Source organism: Hirundo rustica, chromosome 7, assembly GCF_015227805.2.
Source record: "Hirundo rustica isolate bHirRus1 chromosome 7, bHirRus1.pri.v3, whole genome shotgun sequence".
NCBI lineage: Eukaryota > Metazoa > Chordata > Aves > Passeriformes > Hirundinidae > Hirundo > Hirundo rustica.
Window position 1 is genome coordinate 20629969 of NC_053456.1, and position 27341 is coordinate 20657309.

The window sequence follows — 27341 nt, forward strand, 5'->3', positions numbered from 1 at the left end:
ACACAGAATAGAGGTTAAAACACTCTGTATTTGGTAATTCTGTCCATTTTCTTATAAGGCTATATAGAACCTTGTTAATATATATTCTTCTTTCCTGTGCTACTCTCCATTGCTCCTTGATCTGTGATCTCTTAAGGCCATGTTTACACATCAAATTTGTGAGAAAATAGATTGCAGTTCATTAGGAGAATCCTTCATTTACCCTTCCATACATTAGCAAATATTATTACATGAATTAGTAAATATTAACAAAATTGAGCCTAATTTTCCTGAAAACAGAAATGTTTCTGCTGCTGCTCAGGACAACCGTTCTCAGAATTGCCCCAAGTGGGAAAACCAAGAGGGGAGAGTAAAGAGATGTAGCATGGAGATGAGGACACTCATGTTAATTTCATTCTGTTTGGGATGTGCAGCAAGTTTGCTGATGATATGAAGTGTAGGGTCCTGCACCTGGGGAAGGGTAAACCCAAGTAGCAGTACAGGTTGGGGGCTGATCTACTAAGGAGCAGCTCTGCAGAGAGGGACAGGGACTGTTGGTAAATGACAAAGTGACCATGAGCTGGCAGTGGGCCCTGGGGGCCAGGAGGGCCAGTAGGATCCTGGGTGCATCAGGAAGAGTGTGGCCAGCAGGTCAAGGGAGGTGTTCCTCCCCCTCTATTGAACCCTGGTGAGGCCGCATCTGGAATTCTGTGCCCAGTTCTGGGCTCCTCAGCATACGAGAGACAAGGAGCTGCTGGAGAGGGTCCAGTGGAGGGTCCACAGAGATGATATGGGGTCTGGAGCATCTCCCATAGGAGGAGAGCCTGCAAGAGCAGAGCCTGCTTAGTCTAGAAAAGAAGTGGACTGAGAGGAGATCTCATCCATACATTCAAATGTCTTGAAGGGTGGTGCCAAGAGAATAGTTCTAGACCCTTTTCAGTGGTGCCCAGTGACAGGATGAGGAGCAAGGGCCTTAAAATAAAACACAATGACTTTCACCTCAGGATGAGGAATAAATTTGTGTTGAGAGTGGCAGAGCACTGGAACAGGCTGCCCAGGGATTCATGGTGTCTCCCTGTCCATAGAGACATTCAAAACCCACCTGGACCCATTCCTGTGTCACCTGCTCCAGGTGACCCTGCCTTGGCAGCGGGGTAGGACTGGTTGATCTCCAGAGGTCCCCTCCAACCCTAAAGATTCTGTGATTTTTTCCTAATACTTTAGGTTTAAAATGCAAAATATGAATGAACTCTTTTGTTACTGACTGCTGGGTCTGAGGTTGGATAGCAGGCATTCTTTCTGTCTTCCTTTACTCCTGTCCAAATTTAAACTGTTTGGAACCTGCATGCCAGAGATTCAGCCTTGACTCCCTAAAGTCAAGAGCAGGGCAGTGACTAACTTCAGAGGGAGCAGGGGTGTATGCACGCCCTGCGTAGGTACAGATTTTTATCATTGTTACACTCTCCCTCCCTTTCCAGCTCATGGTGTATTTATTGCATTCATTGCTCTCTCAAAAACAGTTTGCCAAGGTTTGTAGTGTTTGTCCGCAGCTCTGGGCATTGTAACTTTAGGCAGTTCTACCAACAGAGATGTTGTTACTCGCAGTTAAACCAAGGTTTTAACTTTTTTGCATCATTAAATGGAGTTGTGCAAAGGACGGGATTACTATTGCTGCTGTCATTCTGCCCTTCTCCCAGTTAGTAATTGCACATAGCTGAAGTCTGTGTTCACATCAAACCTGGGGATCAGCGTGGCTCCTTCCTCCAGATCACCCTGCTCTGCCAGTACCAGCTTCCTTCTGGGAGCTGCTTCGCGCCCAGCGGTTGGATTATGGTTGGTTGAAGCAGAAGATTTTAAAAATCTGGTGGTGGGCATGCAGGATCCATTTTATATTTAGAACAGAGGACAGAATTTACCTCTTTAGTTTCTAAAAATACATGCACCGCGTATTCCATTATGTCACTGCAGAGCGCAGGAGAGGGAAGCAGCTGCCGGCCCGGCGGGCTGTGCCCAGGAGAGGGCAGTGGCACCCACGCAGACGGCGGGGTCTTGCCTAATCTCAGGCGTGAAATGGGAAAATGCTGAAATGCGGTCATTAAGATACAATAGTAATTTCCATAAACACTCGAAATCAGGTATCCTAAAAATTACAGTTAAATATCTCCCTAATAAACTGCCCTAGCCTGCGAGTTCCCCGGAGTCATGGGTTTAATCTTGTGCTATTTACAACAGCCTGACAACCTCTTGTTTACTTCCATGTTTCTGGTATCACTACAATGCTAAAAATAAATAGCTAAAAGCGGTCTGCTCTGCTGGGTCCTCTTTGTCTCCTAAAAGCAGAGAAATCCGAAGCAGAAGATTTTCCTCTGTACGAACCAAGAGGGCAGGTTTAATTCCAGCCGCTGGAAAGGCGCTGGGAAGTTTTGCCAGGCTGCTGCCCTCTGTGCAGTGCTGCCATGGTAACAGCTGCTACACATGCACTAAAACAAACACAAAGTGCACCGAAGTTAGAGGGGAGAAAAAGCCCAGACCTTGAAGCAATATCTTTGAGGAAGTTTTGCCTGTGAAGATCCTTGAGACCTAATGAGAACTTTACCCTACCTAGAAGTACTAGACTCATTAGAAGAGTGCTCAGGGAGAACAGCACAGTGCTGCACTATTAATCTTAGGCATGACTGGTGGTAACGAGATGCCTTGCACGTACTCATTTTCAAAGATAACTGCTACTGAGAAGCTTTTTTCAGTTCTGTGGCTTGAGGTGCAGATATCATTGCAGAAGGCACATCATTTTGTGTCTGCCGCCCCATGCACCCTTGATGTGTGCTCCCAGTCTGTGCAAGCAAGCGCAAGGCCAAGTGCTGGCTCCAAGTGCTGTGCACATGTGCTTTCAGTTCCAAGAGCCGGTGTCGCTTTAGCATCTGCTGGAAAAGGATGTAGAGGTTACCAGGTTCATCTCTTTTCTGCAACTATTGTAGGAATAAACTTTCAAACAAAGGGGAGAAGTGAAGTATATTTCCAACAATGAGTGCTTCCCGTATTAATTGTAGAAGAAAGGCCTCTGGGATGTGCTTGCACATACTCTTACGTATATCTGCAGATGCAGTTTGTGTATATTTCCTCTTCGCAGATATACCCACAGGCTATTTAGAAGTCTTCTTGTGTATCAGTGTACTCAGACACTTTCAGTTTTTGAAAATCATTCTTTCCATACGTGTGCATATGTTATAAGCCCAAGGAACCTGTCAGAATTTTTTGAAGTGTGTGTTTATAGAGGAAATGCCAAGATGAATATGCTTGTGTAAGTACCAAGAGATTTTAACCTCATACACGTTTGTTTTGGAGGCCAGAGTGTGTGAGTGTGTTTGCTATTCATCCTGACAGGAAGATTTTTCTGGTACAGTCCATTCTGTGAGGCAGAGGGACCTCTGCTCTGAGGTGGTGGATTGTGGTGCTTTAGGGGATCCACTGTTTGACATTTTACGTGCAGTTTATATGCAGTAGAGCCATGAAGCGCTGTTTCTAGTGCCTTACAGGGGTCCTTTATCTGGAACCGAGCTATTTATTGTAGACTCTGTAGAATTTACAGAATATCTGGGATAGAACATCACGTATATAGATGGATTTTAACTGGGTCTTTGTCAAATTGTATTGCTTAACAGTATTTAGCAAAACATTTCCTTTTCAATATGAAGACAGATTCAAATTAAATATTGTAGATGCCATTGCAGCTGCCTATATGTTTGAGCACTAGTGCTGTGTGTTACTAATTATTTTACCCTGCCATAATTTATTCCTAATCCTGTCATGGGCTGTGGACAGATATCCCTTTATGGATTTACTTGTGCCTAGGGAAGAGGTTATTGCTGAAAGCATATCCCTTCTGCTTTTCATCTTTAGCTCCCCTCAGATACACTAATGAGGCACTCCCTGACCTGGACTAGTAGATTTAAGTTGGTGTAGCTTTAGCATTTCAGTTTATCCTTTCTACCCTTGCTCACTGTCGCTCATCTGATGTGGGAGAATTTGTATGAGCCCTGCCAGAAGATCTGAAAGGGCAGCAATCTTGCAACAGACAGACCAGCATACGGGAGAGATCATTTATTCACATGCTCAGTGTTCACACAGTGCAGACACAAGTGAGGCCAAGATCTAAAGGACTCACCCACTCGATACATCTAAGTCTGGCCAAATGGAGAAAGAATAGAATGGTATGGATGATGAAGAATAGGATGATGTGGCAATTATGGAGTTAGACAGTAGGATGAGATGATTGTACTAATTTTGTCTGAAGCTAGGGATACCTCAGAGGAGCTAAGAGCTTCAATGATGAATAAAAAAATATGAGAATTGTAGATTGAATCTTGTTAAAGTTTTCTTGGTATATCACAGAATCATAGAATAGTTTGGGTTGGAAGGGACTGTAAAGATCATCGAATTCCAACCTCCTTGCTGTGGGCAGGGACATTTTCCACTAGACCAGGCTTCTTAAAGCCCCATCTAACCTGGTCTTCAGCCCTTCCAGGAATGGGGCATCCACAACTTCTCTGGGCAGGCTGTTCAGTGTCTCACCACATCATAGTAAAGAATTTGTTCCTGATATCTAAACCTATTCTCTTTCAGTTTAAAGCCATTCTCCCTTGTCCTGTCCCTTTATGCCCTTGTCATAAGCTGCCCTCCAGCTTCCTTGTAGACCCCTTTAGGTACTGGAAGGTGCTCTAATGTCTCCCTTGGAGCTTCTTCTAGCCTGAACGATGCCATCTCCTCCCTCTGTCCTCATAGCAGAGGTGCTTCTGTTCTGTGATCATTTTCGTGGCCCTCCTTTGCACTCACTCCAGCAGATCCATGTCCTTCATATGCTGGAGCCCCAGAGCTGGATACAGCGCTGCAGGTGGAGTCTCACAAGAACAGGGGGGGAGTCACCTCCCTTGACCTGCTGGCCATGATGCTTTTGATGCAGCCCAGGACACGGTTGGCTTTTGGGGTTGCAAGCTCACATTATCAGCTCATGTAAGATTCTTGTCCACCAGCATTCCCAAGTACTTCTCCCCAGGGCTGCTCTCAATCCATTCTTTACCCAGCCTGTGTTTGTGCTTGGGATTGCTCCAACTCAGGTGCAGGACTTTACACTTGGCCTTGTTGAATTTCATGAGGTTCACACAGTCCCACCTCTCAAGCCTGTCAAAGTCTCTCTGGATGGCATCCCTTCTCTCCAGTGTGTCAACTGCTCCACACAGCTTGGAGTCATCAGCAGACCTGGCTGAGGGTGCACTCAAATCCACTGTCCATGACACTGACAGAGATGTTAAATCCCAACAGTCTCTATACCAACCCCTTAGGAAAGCCACTCACAGCTGAACAGAGACTAAGGTGCTGAAATTGGATGTTGGCACATCATTTGAGAAAAGAGATTATTTGCAAAAACCCAGTGAAATGCAGTTTTGTGAGGTTTTTTTGATGGGCTTTGTTCTATCTCTTCCTTCCTGTTGAGTCAGTGAGCCACTGATGCAGACCCAGCTGAGCAGTTGACTGTGCCCATTAGACTGTATCTACTCTTTCATATGGTGTGTTAGATCTTCCATAGTAGTCATGGAGTTTCCATAGTAGTCACGTTCCAGTTTTTCCTGACTGGTAGCAAAATCCTTCTTTGAATTACAGATGCAAAGGAGTGTGACCTGGAGCTCCTTTTGCCCAGGACCTACCTCTTTAATGATGCTGGTAACAAATAGAAGTTCTTTTCCTGAAACATACTAGAAGTCCAAGAATCTCTAAGTAATAGAAATTGTATACTTCAGAGGTCGCTGGCATGGGGCATTTCTAGGCAGCTTGTCTTCTCCCCTTAAAAAGACTGAGTGGCCCCATAAACTGCGATGAATATTGCCTAAGGAGAGCTTCAAGCATTCATTAGCTGTTCAGAAGCTGGCAGCAAGCTCTGCAGCAGATGAGGTTATAAACAGTTGCTTACACTGTTTCTGGTATCCCTTGGGACTGGATTGAGTCCAGTTTCAGGACTGTGTTTCTGGGTGGGGACCTGCTTCAAAGACTAGAAGTTCTTACAGAAGCTGGCATCCAGTGAAGGAGAAGAAGGGAAGTCATTTTAGGATGGAAGGGAAAGAAGCCTCCAGAGTGTGTGAAGCGCTAACACATTGGTGAAGAGGTGTCTGCGGCCATGCTGGCCAGGACTGCCTAAATTCAGTCACTTCTAAGCTGTATGCCTGGGTTCAGCTCATGGGTTGTCATAAGTACTGCTCTGACTGCTATATACAACTTAAAACCTGGCCCTTTGTGTTTCAGCTGTAAAGAATACAAAAATCTGAATTCCTTTTTCGCTATTATTATGGGGCTGAGTAATGTTGCTGTGAGCCGTCTCTCACTAACATGGGAGGTAAGTCTTTGCTAAAATCCTGTCCCAGGAAGCTTGATGGGGACTTCTGCTTTTAGTTAGCAAAAAACCTGAATTGGGCCTTTATTATTGATAAAGCTAGATCTACTAATTCAGCTCCTGACCATAAGCCTTAGCTAAGGCTGACAGTACTTATTAGTAAGGCAGTATACTACTACACCCATGGACGTGCTGAATACTCACAGGAGGGACAACAGCAGCTCCTGTTGCTGAGCTAAAGTGCCCAACAGGGTGAGCAATCCAGCCAGCTAACCTCTTAGATCAGCCCATCCTCTGTGTGCCTTTGCTTTACTGGTGGTTCAGTGAGATCACTCCACTGATAATTCTCTTAAATTCATCCTCTGTTTATACATATTATTTTCTGATCTCCACAGGGACTCTGTTGCCCTGTTAAAATATGGGTTTCTCCTAACCAGTTCTGGTTTTCTCTCTGACATGCATTTCCATGCTTACTGTCAGTTTGGTCATCATTCTCAGAGCTTCCACCTTTTTCTGTGGCTTTGCTCTTTTGTATATGAGTGTATAAAAAGGGTGCAGTGTCCGGCACAGTGTAACCACTGAGAACATACCGGTTATCAAAAGCAGTACAGATGTAAATATGCATGTATTTTGTTCATTAGAAATTAAAAATAATTAGCATGACTGAGATTATTGATGCAACTGAGAGCAAAATTTGAACACCTTTAAAAATGTGCTCTGAAACAGGAGATCAGACTAACACGTCTGAGAGTACACCGGTCCTGTTTTCAAAGTACGTGTATCACGCACAGTGAGTGCTACAGGCAAAGATTTTCAGTTTCTCAAAATAATGACCCTTCATTTGTGGCTACTAAGAGGAGTTTGGAGAGCTGAGACAGTACAGGATTAGAGAAGAAAGAATTGAATGTGTATACTACATACAGCAATCTGAAATGGGCACCTGGTCTGAGCTGGGGGGGCACAGATCATTTGTACGTGTGGAGGATTAACTTGAGATCAAGGAAATGTTATCACACTCTGGTTCTGTAGAGCAGCTGGTTTATCAAGAAATCTGCAATTTGATTTTTCGCCCGATATGTACAGAAAATACTTAAAGACAAACATACCAAGACCTGATTTTTTTCTATATTATCATGCATTTACATTAGTTGCGTGGAGAAATTAGATATTTGCAGGTGCAATGTCCAATTATACCACTTACTTCACAAATACCTAATCTGCATGCATATGCAAACTAGGCACACAGTTGTTGACACACATCATTAAAAATTAGGCCCTTGCTGTGGCACAGTGTAAATAGCTTACTAGGGTACACACTCCAAATGTAGAAGGTATTGCAAAAAATCATTTCTGCACTATAGAGTCTCTATTAATTTTTGATGTTATCCACTGCTAATAGTAGTCTGAAAAATTCAGCAAACACAGAGCAATTTCTTACTAAAAATAACTGACATATTCTGATTGCACATACAGTGATCTCTGAAACCAATTTATAACATATCTTATAGTCTTTACTCTAAAGTTATTTGATCTGTGTAATATGATATGCATGAGGGGGAAATAAAGTATTTAGTAAAGCCCATCTCATCTCAATCATTGCATGATCAACTGACTGTTATCTATTTGTGTAGGTATGGTGGATTGAAAAAATATTCATTAATTTGTACCCCAGCAAGTAATAACGGACCTTTGCTGCTGAGCATGTCAAGAATTTTACCAAAAAATGCATCAGCACGAGCAAAAAAATCCTCCTGGAAATGCCCAGGCATGGATATGAATGTTTGCAAGGGCAGTTCATCATAGGTATGAATAATTAAGCTGATCTGCCCCTACGCAAGCTGTGTTGAAATTATATTTTCAGATAGCCTATAATCAAGAATGTCCTGAAAGCATTCACATGAATTTCCACTTAGATTCTGAATTCAGTGATTACTGTGTGAGCCAAACAAAAATCTGAATCTCAACATCCCAAAGGACTAAAATTCAAGTCGGGGTTTAAATCAGGATCCAGGTTTCATGGCTGGTCCCGTCTCTATTTTTAATCTGGTTGCTAGGAAACGTTGTATTTTAGATTAGCACATTGTTAGAAATATCTGGCAAAAAAAAGGAGCACTTTCCTGACTTAGGGCGTTGTAGAAGGAACTAGCATTTACAGTAAAATTACCGCACTGATCGGATTTAATTAAGGTTTGCTATTTTTGTTTTTATTAACAGAAACTCCCAAGCAAGTTCAAGAAGATCTATGCAGAGTTTGAAAGCTTAATGGTGAATAGCAATAGATCCCTTATTCTATGCACAATCTGAGATAATTCAGTTTCTGATTTGAATTCCTTGATTCAGAACATTTTATCTGTCCTTGTTTGACTTTAAGCAGTTTATGATCCCATTTTAGAGCTGCTAAAACAAGTATGTATGACTAATAAATTATACTCTTAGGAACCTACTCTGAGAGAACTTATGTACCACTCAAAGTTAATCTGGGAACTCAGAAAAGCTTTATCGCATCTTTTCCAATAGTACATATGGGAAATTCTATTTTTCAACCTGGATTTTTCCAGGCAATACATTTTAGTGCTACAACATATGCAAAACTGGATCTGCAGCTGTAAGGAGGGAGGGAAAAATGTGTGTTTTATGAAGAACGTTTTTGTAATCATATCTTACCTCGCTATTTGGCATTAAAAAATGTTTGTGTTTAGTGGCTGCATTCTCATCATGTAACCAGTCTGGGAGAATGATAAAAGGTGTCTGAATTTGCAGATGCACTTTTAAAGTCACAGGAAAAAAATAATGTTTTTAATAAATGCCATGACATTTAAGTGAATGCATATAGTGTCTTGATATAATAATACATATTAGTAATTATTTGATTTCTCTTTTTTTGTAAGGATCCATCAAGAAACCATAGGGCCTACAGACTAACTGTAGCTAAATTGGACCCTCCAATAATTCCTTTCATGCCGCTGCTTATAAAAGGTAAGCTTGGATGTTGCCAGAATTATTAACTTGAAAGCTATTTGTCAAATATTTGAAGGATAAGAGTAGCAGCAAGAAAAAGCAAAAATCAATCTCAGTGTGAGGTATGATCTTTTTCCATTATGAAAAGCACGACACAGAGACAAGAAAAACTGCTTTTGTACATCTGAATATCATACCTCGATTTTATTAGTCTCAAAAATGCTGCAAATTAAAACCTAAATGTTTTGCTTTTACAGCTGCTACGATTTTTGTCAGGGTAGATAAAACATTCTGCTGTTTTGTATGGCCACGATTCAGAAACTGGCTTTTATGTGTCTTTTATTTCTATACAGACATGACGTTTACTCATGAGGGAAACAAGACGTTCACTGACAATCTAGTAAACTTCGAAAAAATGGTATGTATGACATATTTGAAAGAAAACTTAAAAAGACCTCCCTATTTTCCTCTCCAAGAGTGAACTTCTCAACGGTGGCTTTCAGGGCCAGAGAAAATGAAGGCAGGACCAAGACCTGGCAAAAATAGCCTGCATTGTACACAGAGCCTGGGGCCTCTGGTTTTCTGAAAAACCTCACAGAGGTGGAGAATCAGCTGCCCACTGGGCTGTGCACAGGCAAAGGGTTTCCTAGGAGAGGGAGCATCAGGGACAGGAAGCAGAGCTGTTGGAGACACTTTTTAACAGCCAGTTTGGGACCAGCCTGTGATTTCAGCTGCTGTTCCTTCAAACAGGCCTGGACTGCCTCAGGCTCGGATAGTTCTGCATCGCTCCTTGGAGAATGAAAGAAGCATTGAAAAGACCTTGCACAACATCGTATTTTTTTCTTTCCTTTGACAAATGAAAAGAGGTGTCTGTGGCTTGATTGCTTTCGTACTGCAAAGGGGAATCAATGATAGAAGGCTAGAGTATGCTCAGATTTGATATGTCCTGCACCTAAGCTGTTATCATTTCAAACACTGTTGTCAAAAACTGCAGGCAGGCAACTTTCCATTGCAGAAGTCTCAACTAACTTGAGTTTCTCAGCAGTGAAAAGACATTTTCTTGGTTGCTAAGGCCGTGTTCCTCATTAATGTGGTTAATGACACCTGTATCTGAGAACCTGTGTTGGCCAAACCCAGCTATGGCATCTGCACAGCAAAACCAAACCTGACTTTCTGCTCTGGCAATAAACAGTGGAATCACAGAATCACTAAGGTTGGAAAAGACCTCCAAGATCCCTGTGTCCAACTGTTAGCCCAGCACCGCTGGGTTCCCCAGTAAACCTTGTCCCCGAGTGCCACATGCACACGCTCACTTCCAGGCATGGTGATTCCACCACTTTCCTGGGCAGCCTATTCCAATGCCTGACCACCCTTAAAATGACGACATTTTCTCTCACATCCAATCTAAACCTCCCCTGGCACAACTCTCAGCCATTCAGCAGCCATGCTAGAGCATATTTCCTCTGGCACCTATATGTGCTTGTTCTTACTAGTACAGTAATCAGAACCACTCCATTCCACTGGAGTTACATAACTCCAGTTTTTAACACTGCACTGTGGAGGAGTTTTTCTTACCCTCTGAGCACTGATAACTGCAGAGGGGAAAATAACTTCTCAGAAAAGCGACGTCACTAAGTGAATTCTTTAGATTTTAATCTGTAGCTCCAGGACAGCCTCTGTCCTTGGGTGAAAATACCCCTTTACTAAGAGGAGACATTTTGTAAGGAAATGGCAGTGCTAATGCCTGAGTAAGGGCCTGACCTCACTTTGCAGTAATGGCATTCTGTAATTGCACGTGCAGACTGCGTTGCCATCTCCTTCCAAAGGCTTGAGCCTTCTACCTGCAGAAAAGGACTCTTTTTCTGGACTGCCTGTTCTAATTAGGTATAGATATAACAGTGTAGATAGTAAATGCTGTGGGGAACACAAAGGGATCTCAGACTTGGTTGGAACACCTCCAAACCAGAAGGGAAGGCAGCTGCATTGCTAAAGCCATGGTTCTGTGGCTGGCTCCAACATCTTCACTTCACTTGGCCTTTTTACACCTCCTGAGCCAGAAAAGCCAGTATATCCACTGGCCTCAAAGCTCCATGCTTTAAGCCCTTTATGCCTGATTTTGTGTAAATCAGGCATCATTATAGGAGGGAGGAGCTCTCCTGTAAGCACTTTGCCTAGACAGAAGTTCAACACAGGCTTGTCATTTAAGAACAGCTCTGCACCACCCTATACCACGTTTTGGCACTCCCAAGGCCAAGAGTGAATTTTGCAGCAGCTTGAACTGATCTGTATCTAAGTTGCTACAGGTTGCCATCTTTATCCTAGTCTGCTCATTTCTTTTTTTCAAAAGAATGTTACCCCCAGAAAAGGAGTTTACTAGCAGCACCCAAAAGTTTTAAGTAATATTTTATGCTGCAGGAATGTAGTACCAGTAATCTGAGTTTTGAGCATTTTCTTTAGGAGAGGAATGTGAAGATCGGTTAGTGTGTTTTTGATGCTGCATATTTCTTAAGGAATCGGTATTATGTCTCATGTTCCTCGACTCAAGAGAAAGGGAAATACTCTCCTTTTTTAGTATTCTAAGCCTTTCTTTGGCTTTCTCAAGCTCACTCTGCTTTTTCTCCAGGCCTTACTACAAGTGTGTCTTTTGTATTTTTATTGCTCTTCACTAGCTCTTCTGCATGCTTCTGTGGTGCTTTTACTGCCTCTCTCCACCCATAGCTGTTCAGAGCAACCTGTATTCAAATTCCACCCACATAATTCATTCAAAACCTGCTGTGGACCTGGCAGTTTTTAGCTTTTTGCATGTGTCATCAGGTCAAGCAAAGAAGAAAAGCCTACTGTTAAACCTCAGTCGCTGCCGCCTACTTGCGTTAAACTTAAAACTGTCATATCCACACATAATTGCCAGATATTAAACTGTAAAGACAAGACCACTCAGCCAGGTAACTCTCAGATAAATTCTCCTCTCTTTTAAATAAGTATAAGCCCAAGGTGTTTTTGTGATGTTACTCTGCCATTTTCAGGAGAAAAGCAGAAACCGGATTTTTTCCCAGGAATCGTGTCCTGCCATTTGTTGTTTCTGTTTGTTCTGCTGCATGATGTTCTGTCATAAGCAGAGGGAGATTCCTTAGAGTATTGCAGGGAGCCACTCTTGCTGATGTTTCTGAAACATCTCGGTTCTTTGGAAGATTGTTTATGTTTTCTGAAGTTTGTGAATAAAAATGTCTGGGTAGTTGCCACTGGTGGGGCCACTTGCCATTGGAGGAGGTGGGTCCCTTCGACTCTCATGCAAGCACAGTGATGAAACCAAGAACAGCCTCTGGCATCGTGTCTGCATTCTCACCACAGAGCTCTGATCCCGACAGCTGATGTGCTGCTGACAACTTTATTCCTGTAACTGGCAGCCAAAAGTAGAAGTTTGATCTAGTGGCATCTCTTCAGCTGAAACAGCTCCCTTTAAATCTTTCCTGTTTTGCGATGTTTCTGTTATTATTTATATTAAATGATGCATCTTAAAACATGCAGGAGCTGTCAGGCAGTGTCTGAGCCAGGAGCTCCCTGAGTGCCAGAAACAGCGAGGCCTGGTTTCCTAAACATTTGTGTTTCGTGGCTGCTTGAGCTCTGCTCAGATCTCTCCTCGTGGCTGGGGCATGTGTTGTTTCTTCATGGCTGGGGAATTCTGTGTGAATAGGCTTTTGTCATAACATAGGAACTTGCACTACAGCCTTTTTCCTGAAGGAGACAGGAGGGCACTTACACAATCTTTCTCTTGTCCGCAGCCATCTGTTTTCACAGAAAATTGGTATGAGCTTTCTTGTGTTTGAAAACTCTGGGTTCTTTTTTCAAATTGAACAAAATTATCTAGAGGAGAAGGGAAAAACAGACAGATGGTGTTGAACCACATTAGCTTAGTCTTTTTTAGCAACTCAAGCTAACAAAGAAAAAAGACTCAGTCAATTTTTTCCTGCTAGGCTTTCCTATATATTGATCTTTCCAGTGATGGAGTGACAGAACTGTGGTATTGGCAGTAGTAGGGGGGCATCACTCTGCAGAGCATTGCTGAGCTTTACCTGTGTGGTTGCCTGCTCTTTCTTCCCCTTCGCCGTCTCCTGATGGTCAGAGATGCCTTATCTGGAGGAGGCTGGGGGGAGTGGGAGGACAGGGACACCTAGCCAGGGAAGGGAGTAACCATGTGTGGCAAAGCCACAGCTAGGGGTAAAGAGGGAAGTTTGTAAACAGACCCATCTGGTTTGTACAAGATGTGGGTAAACAGCACTGGACGTGTCAGAAATAGGTATACTCTTATTCTTTGTATTTGCACTGTAGTTGTGCTCTTCACTCATGCCATTGCATGAAGCTTTAAAATCCAGCCTGGAAAAAGTCATTTGTCAATAAGTAGACAAAATAATTAAAATACTGGTCTTTGTAATGTAAGTCTTTAGTAAAAGGCTTTGTCTTCAATAGCAAACAAGATGCGGTTTCAGAGAAGTATTGACAATCTTTTACTTGTCTTGCTGCAAGAAGCTGATGGGGAGAGGTTGCAAACTGTTTCTACCATGGTGTTGCTCAGATGTATATTCTAGTTAGGCATCTGTGCCATGACACCAAACCAGCTGCATTTCTTCTCCCCCGTGAGCTGACAGTACCTGTTAGTTGTAAGTGTGCCTTGAGAAGACTCATCTATGTAATAACTGAAGATGTATTCGTTACAGAGGAGCAAAACTTGTAAAGCTTTTTAAATACTGTAGTTTTAATTTGGCAAGTGGGGAACATTTTGAGAGCTGCAAGTACGTGAAAGATACAAAGATGGCAGGAGGCTGCAAACACAATTAGTTTGGGATCTAGAATGATTCTCTTCTCAGGTGAAGGCAAGCACCCAGATAGCACCAGTAGTAGCAGTTCCTGTAAACTCTGTATGTTTTAGCAGGTACAGGATAGCCTGCAGCCTGCAGCACATGGCAGTATACGCCATTTAAGTGACACTGCTTTTATAGCTATATATTTAGAAAAAATTTACAAGCGCTTTCCTAGAATTAGGTCTTGGTAAAGAAAGGAGAGGAAACTGAGGAATAATGACTCTCCTTAGGGACAGGCACTATTTCATACTCTTGACCACTTACTGATTTCCTTTTTTACAAACCTCAGCTTCATAATTTCCCTCTAACTGCCAGTACAGAATTTTGTATTCATAGACAAAGGGAAGATGCAATTATTTGGGAATTTTATCAGTGCAAATCATCAGAGAGCCTGAGCAAAGATTACTTTCTGTGGCACTTTCTCCAGATGACATTAGCCAGCATTATCTCAGGAATAACACCTGTAGAGGGAGCAGGAGTCAGGGAAAAGCTCTGGGAGTGTTGACCTGCCATGGCAGCACAAGATAGTGCCATGGTGCTGACCATTGATGCTTCTTTTTGTCAAGCCTCTTCACCTTTTAGGTGTGAAAAGAGGATTAGAGAATTTGTGCATATTTGTTTTCAGGTTTTGTGGAGATGAACAAAAGGGAATTCACACTCTTATCCATATGCAAAAAAAAAAAAAAAAAAAAAAAAAAAAAAAAAGGCAAGCATTCTTTAATTTTTGGAACATAAAGATTATGCAAAAAGTGTGTGACTAAAGCCCTTAGTAATTTTCAATGGCATATATGAATATTTATAATATTTAGCAACCTGGGCTTGGAATGGATTAGAAGATAATGTGCTGGCCTGCTGCCACAATTCCAGACCGTAAAACTTGGAAGGGTATTGTTGTGTATACACAGCATGCTGGTAGTAGCCATTACTTGTTATATTATGCCGTTGGTTCTATGTCAGAAAGATCCAAATTTAGGTTTGTATGGCTTTTTGATAGTGATCTTGCTTAGCACTGCAGGTGAACAGAGATTAATCTTTGCAAGCTTTGACCAGAGGTAATCCTGTATTTGAAGAAAAAACTATAAGGGGCAGGCAATTAAACTTCCATCTGATTTTTTTTTTTCTGTACATGTTGCTAGTTTTCTTGCATCAAAAGAAGGCAATCTAACTTATCTATGAGATTCAGGAAGGGAAATTTCATTTTTGCTTCATAACCTGTTTTTCTGTTCACTTCGTATCTTACAAAGAGGAACTGCCAGGAGCTTAGACATTATGAGACAGCAGAACAGCACTTCGAAAAAAAATAATGTGAAAAGAGCTCTTCAAAGAGTCATAATGCTTCAGAATCTCCCCATTGGCTAGTGGTGCTGTCTTTGGGCCACAGTTTCTCCATTTTTTCAGCCTTAACACCCACTTCCTCATTAGTTTGTATTTCATCATTGCCGGGATACTTCTGAATGCACAGATTGAATCACATTATCCTCAGGAAAAGGCAAAGAAACCCCTTAAAATTAAGTCTTTCATCCAGTTGAAGGAAGCCAGGCAGTTCAGCCTTTAACCAGAAGTCAGACAAGTCCATTTCCACTTCCATTTTCCTTGCCTAGAAGAGCCCACATAATGGCAAATTTGAAAAAAGCAAAAACTTTTTTTAAAAACCTTCACTACACACCCATAATTTTTCTTTCAGTACAGTACTGCATTACAGTATTTATTCTGAATGTTCTTCTTTTGAGAACAAATTCCCCACAAGAAAAAAAAGAGTAAAATTATTCCAAAGAACACTTTTTTTTTTGATAAATCTAAGTTTTCATATATGAAGCTAAATAATAATAGCTCCAAAGAGTATTATAAGGCTTCAAAACCTAAACACTTACAGGCATGAAAAATTAGGGTGTGTATTAACAATCCATCTAGTAAGCACATCAAGCAGAACTAGCTATCTTCCTAAAAATGAAGTGTCCTTAGCAAAGCTTCCTTTGAAGCTAGGCAGTCTTGAAACTTCATCAGGTTGGCTGGTGCAGTTCAACTTTATGATCTCTCCTTGAAACAGTTATTGTAGGTGAGTATTTTTTGAACTGCTATAAATCAAAACAGCAGCATCACGTAACAGAGCCAAATATGAAGCTCCAGAGGTGTGAAACAGTCATGTTCATATGCTCGTGTTGTTTCGATTTACATTTGATCGGGTTAGACTGAAAAACCTGCACTGTTCCATGCAGTGTGCTCTGTCTCAGTTATCCCAGTTACCTGGGGTTTTTAAGAGGTCCCATTGAAGTCAGTGGAGTTTATTCACGTGCTGAATGCTAAGCACCTGTGAGAATGTTTGCAAGGTAAGTGCCTTAGAAAATCTGCATAGTAATAATGGCTGGAAGAGGTGTGAAAATTGCCATAGGATAAAATTTTCTCTTACTTCAATTATACATGTAGATACACAGAACTTTAGGAACAGCATAAGCAGATCCATATCCAGATTCCCTAGATCTTTGGGGAAAGTGTGTTTTGGAATTAACATATTTTAGATGAGTTTCATTTGATAATACAAGGTGTAATCCACAAACATTTAGTAAGGGATCTATCAGTAGTGTTTCTTATGCCCACCAACCAAACCATTTTTGTATGCTTGACAGTACATTAAAATGTCTGAGATTATGCAGTGTGCATGTAAGGAATTGGTGCTTCCCACTTCTGGAATGACAGATTTCACAAACTTATTTAATTTGTAACATTTTCATTTAAGATTATAATTATGATTTTATTTAGGATTATAATGAATTTAGAGGAGCATATGCCCCAAGCTTTATTGTTCACTAGTAAGAGATATATAATTCCATTTTGTGAGGGCTTATGACTAACTAACTTGTTCATCTCACACAAAATTTCCATAATGTGTGAGGCAGCCTGATGAGAGTGCGCTGTGTTAGAAGATGTAGCTGTGTTGGAACACAGACATTAGAGTCTGATAGAGGATAGCATTTCCCTCCTCTACTTTTTCTCAACCTAAGCAAAAGAAACTGAAACAAATGTTGTCCTTATAACAGGGATTGAATCAAACTATCTAGCTAAGTGCTGAAGTTTCAGTTTATTTGACATTATTTAGGGCATAATTCTGCCCCATACTGGTGGGTGTATTAATTCTGTGGTGCTAATCACAGAAACCAGTTAAAATTCTAATTAGTCCAGAACTAATGTTTTGCTTTCTGACTTACCTAATTTCCTTTCTTAAAAGCTGTTGTTAAATAACATCTGATTTATCACAGCAAGTGCACTGATTGAAACTGAATTTGAATGAAATGATGTCTGTTTCGCTGAAGAGGAAGCACAGCCAAGAAGGACTGAAGTGACTTCTGCTTTTTTTTTTTGGTGAATTGTCAGTAGAAGGGTCCACCAGAAGTGAATGCGCTTTTCATGCTGAGTTAGATACATTTATGCAAAGTAACACTGTGTAACAGGTCTGTTTATGAAACTTGGCTGCCGGCCACAGCACTGACAGTGGCCTTCTCACCTGTGAGCTGAGCATTCTGCCAGTGGAATCGCCCTCTCGTGCTCATTTACATTGTCATCCTCCAGAAGGACTGCGTTTTAAACTCGAGTTTATATAAAAGGTGAAAGCTCTTTAATTGCTGAATATATTCTAGAAATGGCCTTGCTGTTAGGAGCTGATGGTCTTTAAATTAACGTGTATATACTCCAGGGTGTTCCTTTTACATTTTAATATGGTAAGATGTTATCAAAGAAATGCACATTGAAGGTGCTTACTTAGGGCCTTTTACAGCATTCAGACAAGGGAAAGAGTTCTCTGAGCGCATGTAAATTATACTCACGCTTATTTAAAGCCTGTGTAAATGCAAATCACACCCCATATATGAAAGTATCAGCATTAAAATTATATTTTCATTCATATGACTGCTTTTATTGGCATATGTCTTCACATTCAGGCACAGTTAGGTGCTTCATTTAAATGATGGTGAAATACAGTGCTTGTTCTCTGATTGCATCCCATCTTTTCCTTCCAGCGCATGATTGCCAACACTGTCAGGACAGTGAAATTCTGCCGAAGCCAGTCTTTCAGTAAGTGTATTACAACATCTGTGCCCTCGCCATTATCATCAGTAGCTACAGTAATTACAACTAATTCTGTGTGTACCAGAACTGGAGAGCCTGCTTTCCAGTGATCCTTCGCATCCTGTGATGTTTCACGGGGTGAAATATCCTTCAGGAAGCTCGGATAAACCCCTTCTTCTCTATCTCTTTTCCATGCACGTGAAAGAGCTGTATATCTGTGAGGTCTCTACCTATCTGTCATATTTAGAGCCAGCTGAAATTAGCCATTGGATTCTGAAGTGATTGAAATAAGTCTAGCAGGTAGGAGCACGTAGATACTTGCTTGGATAAATGCTGTTTAAATATGAAACCTGTCTGGAGACATGACCTTTATAAATGACATAACTGCATAAGGTGGTGAATTTAAAACCTGTTTCTCAGTATAATTACCATAACTTGCTTGAAGTCATTTAAGATGAGCTATATGGTCAAACAGGCTCCTCTGTGGTTCTCATCCCATTGAGGTGTATGGTCAGTTTCAGTCACATTTCCTCAGCACATCATCCATTTTGACTCACAGCACCCTTCCTCTTCCTTTTATTCAAATAACAGAATAAGTAATATAAAACTATATTTTTATAAAAATTAGTTTATTTCCATATGAGTCAAAGCTTATCTGTAGAAGATCTGTCGAATTTTTTGTAGAATTGTAGAAATTAAGAGAGATGTTTTTTCCTCCAAAATCCAGGATTTTCTGGATTTGTGTTTTTAATGTTGATGTATTAAGCATGGGCGATACCTCCACATACTTAGAAATGGAAGCAGATCTCCATTATGCATGATATAACAAAATGTCAGTATATAGATCTACTGGATCTAAATTCCATGCTTTTTGTGTGTGTATGTGTAATGCAGTGTAGATGCATCAGTATAATTTTTTAGTTGAATTTAAGTTGCCTTGCACATATTACATTACACTGTGAGCTGTTCCCTGTGAGACTGAAGATATTTAGAATTTAACTCGGTAGTATTCCATAACTTCTGCTGGAGTAGGTATAATGTGGTTATGCTAAGTGATGTAAACAGGTAGTAAATTCTGTGGCTTGAATGGGGCAGCCACTAAGCACTACATTGTTGCAAATATTTAATACTAAGCTAGAAATGAGAATATTGCATGAAAAGAGGCTTAAATCAATTACCTAATTTTGGATCTGTGAAAGATGCTGGTTCAAAAGCAAATGAGCAGTTTTAAATTGTACTTATTAGCTGTACAATTTATAGCTAATGCCTGATAAGGTGATGTGTAAAACTGTAACCAAGGACCATCAGTTTTAGTAAAAGTAGCCAAGGATATCGAAGAGAAAAGTTAATTTGTGGGGGTAGTAACCAGAAAGACCATCAGATATAGAGGAAAGGTTTCAAAGAGAGCAATTTCTAAATATTTCCTTCTTAACTCACCAGGATCTAGTCCTTCCTGTAACAGCTTGTAAAGAGTTGTGCATTTTGTTCAGGCATTTGTCCATTTACGTGTATCAATCCTACATCATTTCTCTTTCGCCAGATCCTGATGCAGCCCTAACTAATAAAAACCATCAGGATGTTCGGAGCTACGTGCGGCAATTAAATGTGATTGACAACCAGAGAACTTTATCACAGATGTCTCACCGACTGGAACCGCGCCGAGCATAAACATTGGAAGCAATGATGAGAAATGATCTTTTATCCTCTCAAGGTCACTTGTTAAGAACTTCACTTTCTCTGCTACTGCACTGCCACTACAAAAATAAGCAAAAACATACTCTAAGGTCTTAGGCAACGCACAATGTACCAGCCTGCTGGAGAACTTTGGCTGAGGAAGAATGTATGCACTGTAGGTGTATGAGTGGCCATGTTGGGGAACTGTTAATTCATCTTAAAGTGTAGTAAGTGATATCTCATACGGATTAAAAAAAGGGCAAAAGATAACATAGAATAGTTAGTGGGAAATGCACAAAAACTTATAACAGTTCTAAGGTGGGTAGTGGGTTCTTCTCCCTAATTAAGAATCTGTATTTTATGATTTATGCTTCAGGTCAGGACCAAAACTAACCATCAGTTTAGCTTGCTCAGCTACTGTTGACCTCAATAGAAGATAGATGTAAGGATCTGATGACATAATGCAGGTTCAAGAGCAGTCCAAGGTATAGTTCCATTCAGAGAAGACTTGCAAATATTTCCATTTTAAATACAACAAATAGTAAGAAAAATTCTTAATCCTAATCATACAGTCTACTACTACAAGCAGTGTGGCCATTTCAGAAAACTGACAGGACTGAAAATATTTTGAATGATAAATAGATTAATCAGTGTTTACATTTTACTTCCTTCTTTTTAAATTACCAATCTGGTTTTTACAAATTTAGTTAAAAAGTAACATCATCAAAATCAATAACATTAAAGGTAGCAAAAGACTGGTTCAAAAAGAGCACAATATGCACAAATGGATTTCAAGAGAATATTTTCCTGGACATTGAAATCTTAAACTTCAGCTAGAATTAATCGTGGCTGGTTAACACATTTTCTGGTCTTACGCATTTACAAATACCTTAATTTTCAGCCAGTTGTTTGCACTTTCAATAGACTGTAAATAAATGTCAATTCATTATGTTCTAGAATATTTATTTATGTAATAGTTATTGTGCCCAAATAATTCTGGTTTATTTATTTCGTTTAGCATGTTATGAGATTGCAGCTTTCGTCTTCACACACGTGTGCATCTACATGTAGAAGTTGTGTGATCTATCTTTTCTGTAAATAACATGCAGTACCTTATTAAATGTAATTGCTGGAAAGGTTTAGTCACTGGCCTTATTTGCACTTTCAGCTTCATTCCTGCATAAATACCAATGCTACTAATTGGCTGATATATCAAACTTGGCTTGTCATTTGCTGGGCCTCAAACCCAGCAGGTTGGCCTTCATGCGCTGGGAGATGGACGGTGAGATTAAAGCCGGTCAGATCCATGCCTGCCGCGGGGGACGACAGTCTGGCAGTGACGCAACACCGTGGTCTTGTTAGCTCATTTGTTTCTCAGGAGAAAACATTTAAGTTGGAAGTTTCTTCATTTTAGCTATCTGACTCGTTTGCCCTGCTCAGTCACTATGCGAGCACTGCGGGTTGCCTTACCTTGGGCAGGATTTTACCTCAGGCTGGCAAACTCAAGACCTTGGTGAACATGGCGCTTGAGGGACCTCTGGGTTCGATGAGCACAGGGAGGTCTCTCAGGGCCTGCAGCCACGGGGGGAGAGGTGGCCTGGCATGTGTCCTTTCCCCTCCTGAATGCTCCTGGGGATGGCTTTGCTACTGCTGGGCAAGCCCAGATGACGGCCAAGTGCGTGCCAAGGGAATGATGATGTTCAAATGGCAAAAGTCTTTCCTATTGCATTCGCTGGTTCTGCGCTGTGAAGCTGGTTGTCGTAAAAATGATTAAGCCTGAAATTAGAAGTTGCAACTATTATCTCATAATTAAGCTTCAGAGATGACCTTATTGATATAGTCTACATTTTGCTTTGGACTAAGTATATTTTTTTTTGGCATTGATCAGGACTGTGTGGAATAAGTATACACATACTTTTTTTTTTTAAATTTTTAAAAATAATTACATTATTTTAGTCAAAACATAAATTCTGCAAAAGCTGAGAGTCACCAGGGAAATGCTGACACATGGAACCACAATCTGCTTGGTACCTGCATTCTGCAAAGGAAAGAATTACACAGTTAAGAAATATTCTGCAGCATGATGAAATAATTTATTTTAACTTTGCTGTCTGACTAGACGTTCAAGATGATTCAGAGGAAAACCAGCTAATAACATAGAGACAAATTTGTGTCTTATTATTTCAAGTGAGAAATATTTATTTCCATTTGTGCTGTTTGACGAATATACTTCATGTGGCTTTTTCAGATAGAGAATCTTCCCAGAAGCAAAGTATGCAGTAGAATAAACTACAAGGACACAATTAATTCAACAGGCATTTTTATCTTTGCAATCAGTTTGTAACTTTTCTGAGTTCATGATTTCATTTGTTCCAGGTTTGTTCCTGTTGTTTGGACCTTCATTTGGACACAGCTACTTCTGTGTTAGCTGGTTTATCAAGCTGCCAAGTTTTGGCTTGGCTCTGCGTATAGACCAATTCTTCATCCGTTTAATATGTTTTTATCCCCTTGGTTTATTCTTTTCTTCTTCATAACTTTTAACTGTTTTACTTATTTGTTGCCAGCAGTCTCTGTTGTGTAGTTGTATCCCAGTGATACAAAGAGAGGTTTTACGGCACCTCCATATCAACAAATGAATGCAGTTTACCTACTCAATGAAACTGGTATCTGACATTTTTAAATTTTCCAATAAAGGGTGCTGTATAAATGACAAGAGTTGCTATCTCTGTATCTAACTCATTCAAGTGGCTCAGATAGTTGCTATGGTTCTCATCACTGTCTACATACCTAGAGATTAGAGGAATAAAACTACCTTCTGGTTGAAGGATCTGTCCTGGGTTGCCCTTGCTCCCTGTGTTGACTTTACAACAGGAAGGCAGAAGTCAATAAATTGCTCTTGCTGTAGGAAGTCTAAGCGACTGTTGCACTAGAGCGGAGAATGAATAGGAACTCAAGAAACACTGAAATGTCAAAACATCATCCTGACTTTACCCTCACAGCTTGTTTGTGCTTCACTGCAGACACCCCCTTGCTGCTGATTCTCCGGCCGGCCTGCAGGCCTGGCTTCAGGGAGCTGGGCAATCCCCAGCAACTGTCTGCTCATGGTCCATCCGTCCTGCTTTGGTTCAGCACTTGGCCTGGTTTTGGCCCATGCCAGCTACCTCTGCAGGAGAGTGGCCAGCCATTACTTGTGGGGGATCATGTGGCAGGGCCATTTCCAGGGGAAGCTAGAGAGCTGTCTGTCCTGTCTCTGTCCCGCGGTCCTCCAGTGGGACCCAAGGTGCCCTGCACCTCCATCACACCCACTTGGCGTGAACGGCATAAATGCTGCAGCACAACCCCCTCCTCATTGCAACACTGCAGGCTGAACAAATATAAACCTGTTCTAAATGATGGTTATGCCTGAGGGTCACAGGCAATACAGTGCTGATATGACTGGTCCCTGCTGCTTGGCCTCACGGCCCAGAACTCCTGGTCCTGTTGTATTTACTGGCAGAGTAACTCTGTAACTGTAAGTATGAGTTTTCATAACTCATTACTCATAACTGTAGTATGAGTTTTCAGATGAAAGATGACCATAATAAATATCCACTGCTGGGAACCACTGAGCCAGGCTGGTGACACCTTGGGCATTTTGGAAAGTGTTCTGCATTACAGGGTTCCGCCATTGACCTTTTTTTACTCAGGCAGCAGTAGAGAGCACAAACACCTCTGTTTAGGGCTGCAGAGCCTAAAGAGTCACAGGGTACAGCTCTCCTTACCCTGGCACATTTCACTGTTGTTGATTTGTTCTTTTTCTCAGTGACCAGGCCCAGTGCTGACAAAGGCAGGAAATAAAGGTTAAATCCAGGGAGGCTTGGATCTTGCACACCAGGAAGCTACAACTGTTTGGTAAAGGCAGGATTCAAGCTATTTTCCATGGACATCTTGTTCAAACCTAGTCGGCCACAAAGATATGATAGTGCCAGATAAAAGAGTTCAAATGTATTTTCAGGACTGTGCAGATGTAGGGTTTGGGTTCTTTCTTCCTAGGTAAAATATTGTGAGGGCACACTGTCTCTCCAGACCAGGTACAAAGAGAGACAGAAACAAAAAAAAAAAGAGCTTCTTTTCAGAGATCCTGGCAAAACAAGTACAAGAAGTTTAAATATAATTTAGAAATCTTATAAAACAAGTTTGGAATAAATCAAAAGATTTAACCTTCAGGGGTACAAAGAGAGGTAATGAATTTTGCTTGGGAAAAAAAATTAACAAAATTATAAATCTAAATGGTTAACACAGCTTCTTAGTAAGGTCAACTGTATAATATAGCGCACCTTAACCTCTTCCAGCAATTTTTAAACACCATGCAGCTTAAATAGACTACTTCTGAATTCAGCAGTATTTCTTCTGGGAGCTCTGAATGCAAATCAAGAGGTAATAGTAGAAGGAAATTAAAAGATGTTCTATTCTCATTTCATTTTTTGTACTGATAATAAGGAAAGCAGCATAGAGTGATATGGCAAAGTGAACCTCTAACTTCAATAGCTTTTCTTTCGCCGTTAATCTGAAATGCATTACACTCAGCCTTTTCAAATAATCATAATGTTCTTTACTGTAGCCTGCATTAAAGTTTAGCAGGCATAAGCAGCAGCTGTCACCAGAGGTCAAGGTATTAGCAATCAAAGAAAATAATGACCAGATTAAAAAGTTATCATTAAAATTGCGAAACCAGAAACTTCTTTAGCAGCTTACCTTCGGAGCCCTGCCTCCAGGGCTGTAGCTGTGCCCATAGAACCCCTGGCACCCTCGGATGTCTCCCCATTGCAGTGTGGTTGGACTGGGCAGCCCTAGGCTGGGGTGATGACATTTGGCCGCAGTGGCTGGAAGGGACCCTCACCTTTCTGCCTCTCTTGGAAAGGTGCAGCACTGCCCCAAACCAATTCCCACAGGACAGGGAGCTCTCTGATGTGGCTGGTGGCTAAAATCTGACATCAAGCTGCTCGCTGTGGTCAGTGTTAGAGGAGTACGCAGGGTACGTCGCTGCACACTTTAACCTCGCGCTGTCCAACAGCACGGAGAGACCGGCTCCAGCCCCACCTGCCCTGTGCACTGCTCTAGTAATTACAGCCCTTCTAACTAAGGCAGCAATTTGCAAATCCACAAAGAGTATAAACCAACCATGGTCTTGGCGGTTTATGATTCGAGAGATGAGGGTACTGCTGTAGAAGGGGAGATTCTTAAAAGGGAAAAAAGAGCGCGTACAGCTACAAAATCTATCACTTACATCTAACTGCTGAAGGATATTTCACAAAGGGTTGCTTTTTAATAGGCCTGGCACTCAAAGGTGATTTCTGAATTCAAAATAAACTCAGAAACTGACATGATAATGCATAAAGAACGAATAATTACTGACGCAAATTGGAATATTTTTCTTGGAAACTCCATGTAATAAAAACGTGACACATGGGGGTACTGGTAAGAGCTTGACCTTTATTTCCTGGCCCTAATCCATTTGGGTCAGAGTGACAAAAAGCGAACCCTTTCTTACATGGTAGGGGTGAGCCAGTCGTGTTTAATTTTTTTTCCTCTTTTTGCTTTCAAATGCAAATAAAGCACATTACCAATGAAAATAATGATTGTAAATGAATACCTCAATTAAAGGAAATTTACATAAAGATACATAGGATAGAGATGACAGTAGATATTCCAACATCCTAACAGACAATAATCCATTTCTTAATCAACTTCTGTCAATAATCATAAGCTTCCTGCTCTCCATGGTTTCCTCATTATAACACCACCTCTTGTGTTTTTAAATAGTTCTTTCTTCAGATGCTGTCCAAGCCAGCAAGTGAACCTGCTATCTGTATTTGCCGACTCTTTATGTTTTTTCACAGGTGTACATTATTTCTGCACAGGACTACTGTCGGCAGCATTGTGCATGTTCTCAGATAACAGAGAGACAGTTTTGCCTTGGGTTTTCTTTAGATGTCCTCATTCTCTGTAGGACTGACCCTTGAGGGCTGCAGTACTGGCAGGTTGCTGTCTAGTATCTGTTTGAAATACAACATTTCCTTCCATTTGTAATTCCTGCCCTAGTGTTTCTCCTGTTCCTCTTGTCTGGCATGTAACGCCTTTGTGGTGCTCCTGATCAGCTAGCACTGTTGCCAGAAACTAGTAAGAGGTTTGCAGGGATTTTTATTTCATTCCTGTCATAACTAGAAACTGTTAATAGTGTGTTTTGGGGGAGTTGGTTGCCCCTTTTTGGAATCACAGGAAAAGGGACTGAGATGATACAGCTAAACAGATTTATCTACATTAATGGCTTTTCTGAGGCAGTCTAATATTATGGACATTTCCATGTGTTATTTAATCTCTAAATACAAAGAAAAAAAAAAAAAAAGATGTGATCTCCAGTAGACAGATTTGTTTCTAATTAATGTCCAGTGGATTAAACAAGTAGCAAAAAAATGTAAGCTACTGTATACTACAGTATATCATTAAAAGGAATTAATATTTTCTTTGTAATTCAAACCAATTCCCTGCCAATAGTGGCCAAAATTTTCATGATTCTGGTACCTGCATTTACTTCAGAAGAAAGATAAATTACATAAAATATTTTGGTAATAATTTGTTTTGATAAAGAAAATATGATATGCTTTAAATCATTAGTTGAAAGTTCTGTGTTGTTATCTTCCCTTGGTGTCCTCAGAGGTGGTGAAATTGTGTCTGCCTCTCCCCAAACTCTCTGTGACCGAGCAATATATTGGGAAAAAAAAATTAGAAAGAAATGAAGGGACTGTTGCTTCAGTGGAGCTTAGAGTGATGCAGATTAGAAAACACAAATGGGCACAGCTACAATAAATTCAGTACAGCTCTAAAACAAAGAAAAGAGTGTTAAGCTGTATTACACTTTAGGGAAAAAATCTGCCAAAATTAGAACAACAAATTAAGTCCATTGGACCAGAAAATTTAATATAAGAAGGAGTATGAGCTATATATATACAATTAAAAGTATGTAATGAAATGGTAGCTGAGCAGAGTACTAGTGAGTGGATAACAGCTGAGTATGATGATCGGCTAAAAACTGTGGTGCCAGAAAAAGATAAGGAAACCATTCTTGTAAACCAATCAAGAATTGGATTTCTTGTTAATATTCTGCCATCTCACAGCTTTCTCATTACTAATTATATTGACATTTTTGTAGAAGTTGTATGTGCTTTTACACTGCACACATGCCTATTCAAAAGGCAGTGTACAGGCTGTAACATGCCAGTTCTGAAAACCATTGTGCACAAAGCAGGTATTTGATCCACACCCATTGCACACAAGCATATTCTGCCACATATCTGTATTTAATCGTTCTGGGCTATGTTAAATAATCTTGTGCTTAATCATTTTAGAATAAATGAATATTCAGTAGTATGTTTATAATTTCATATTAAATATACCAT

General features: G+C 40.7%; 1 protein-coding gene across 4 annotated transcripts in view; it reads left to right on the forward strand.

Moving 5' to 3' along the window:
- Window positions 1-22618, forward strand: part of RAPGEF4 (Rap guanine nucleotide exchange factor 4) — a 148727-nt gene extending 126109 nt beyond the window's left edge. For all 4 annotated transcript variants that reach the window (XM_040069376.2, XM_040069377.2, XM_040069378.2 and 1 more), the window contains 6 exons: window positions 6271-6361; window positions 8573-8623; window positions 9247-9334; window positions 9670-9734; window positions 18183-18237; window positions 19772-22618. In XM_040069376.2, the coding sequence (XP_039925310.1) occupies window positions 6271-6361; window positions 8573-8623; window positions 9247-9334; window positions 9670-9734; window positions 18183-18237; window positions 19772-19899 (478 nt within the window). In that variant the 3' untranslated portion in view covers window positions 19900-22618. The remainder of the gene's footprint in view (window positions 1-6270; window positions 6362-8572; window positions 8624-9246; window positions 9335-9669; window positions 9735-18182; window positions 18238-19771) is intronic.
- The last annotated feature ends 4723 nt before the right edge of the window (window positions 22619-27341 follow it).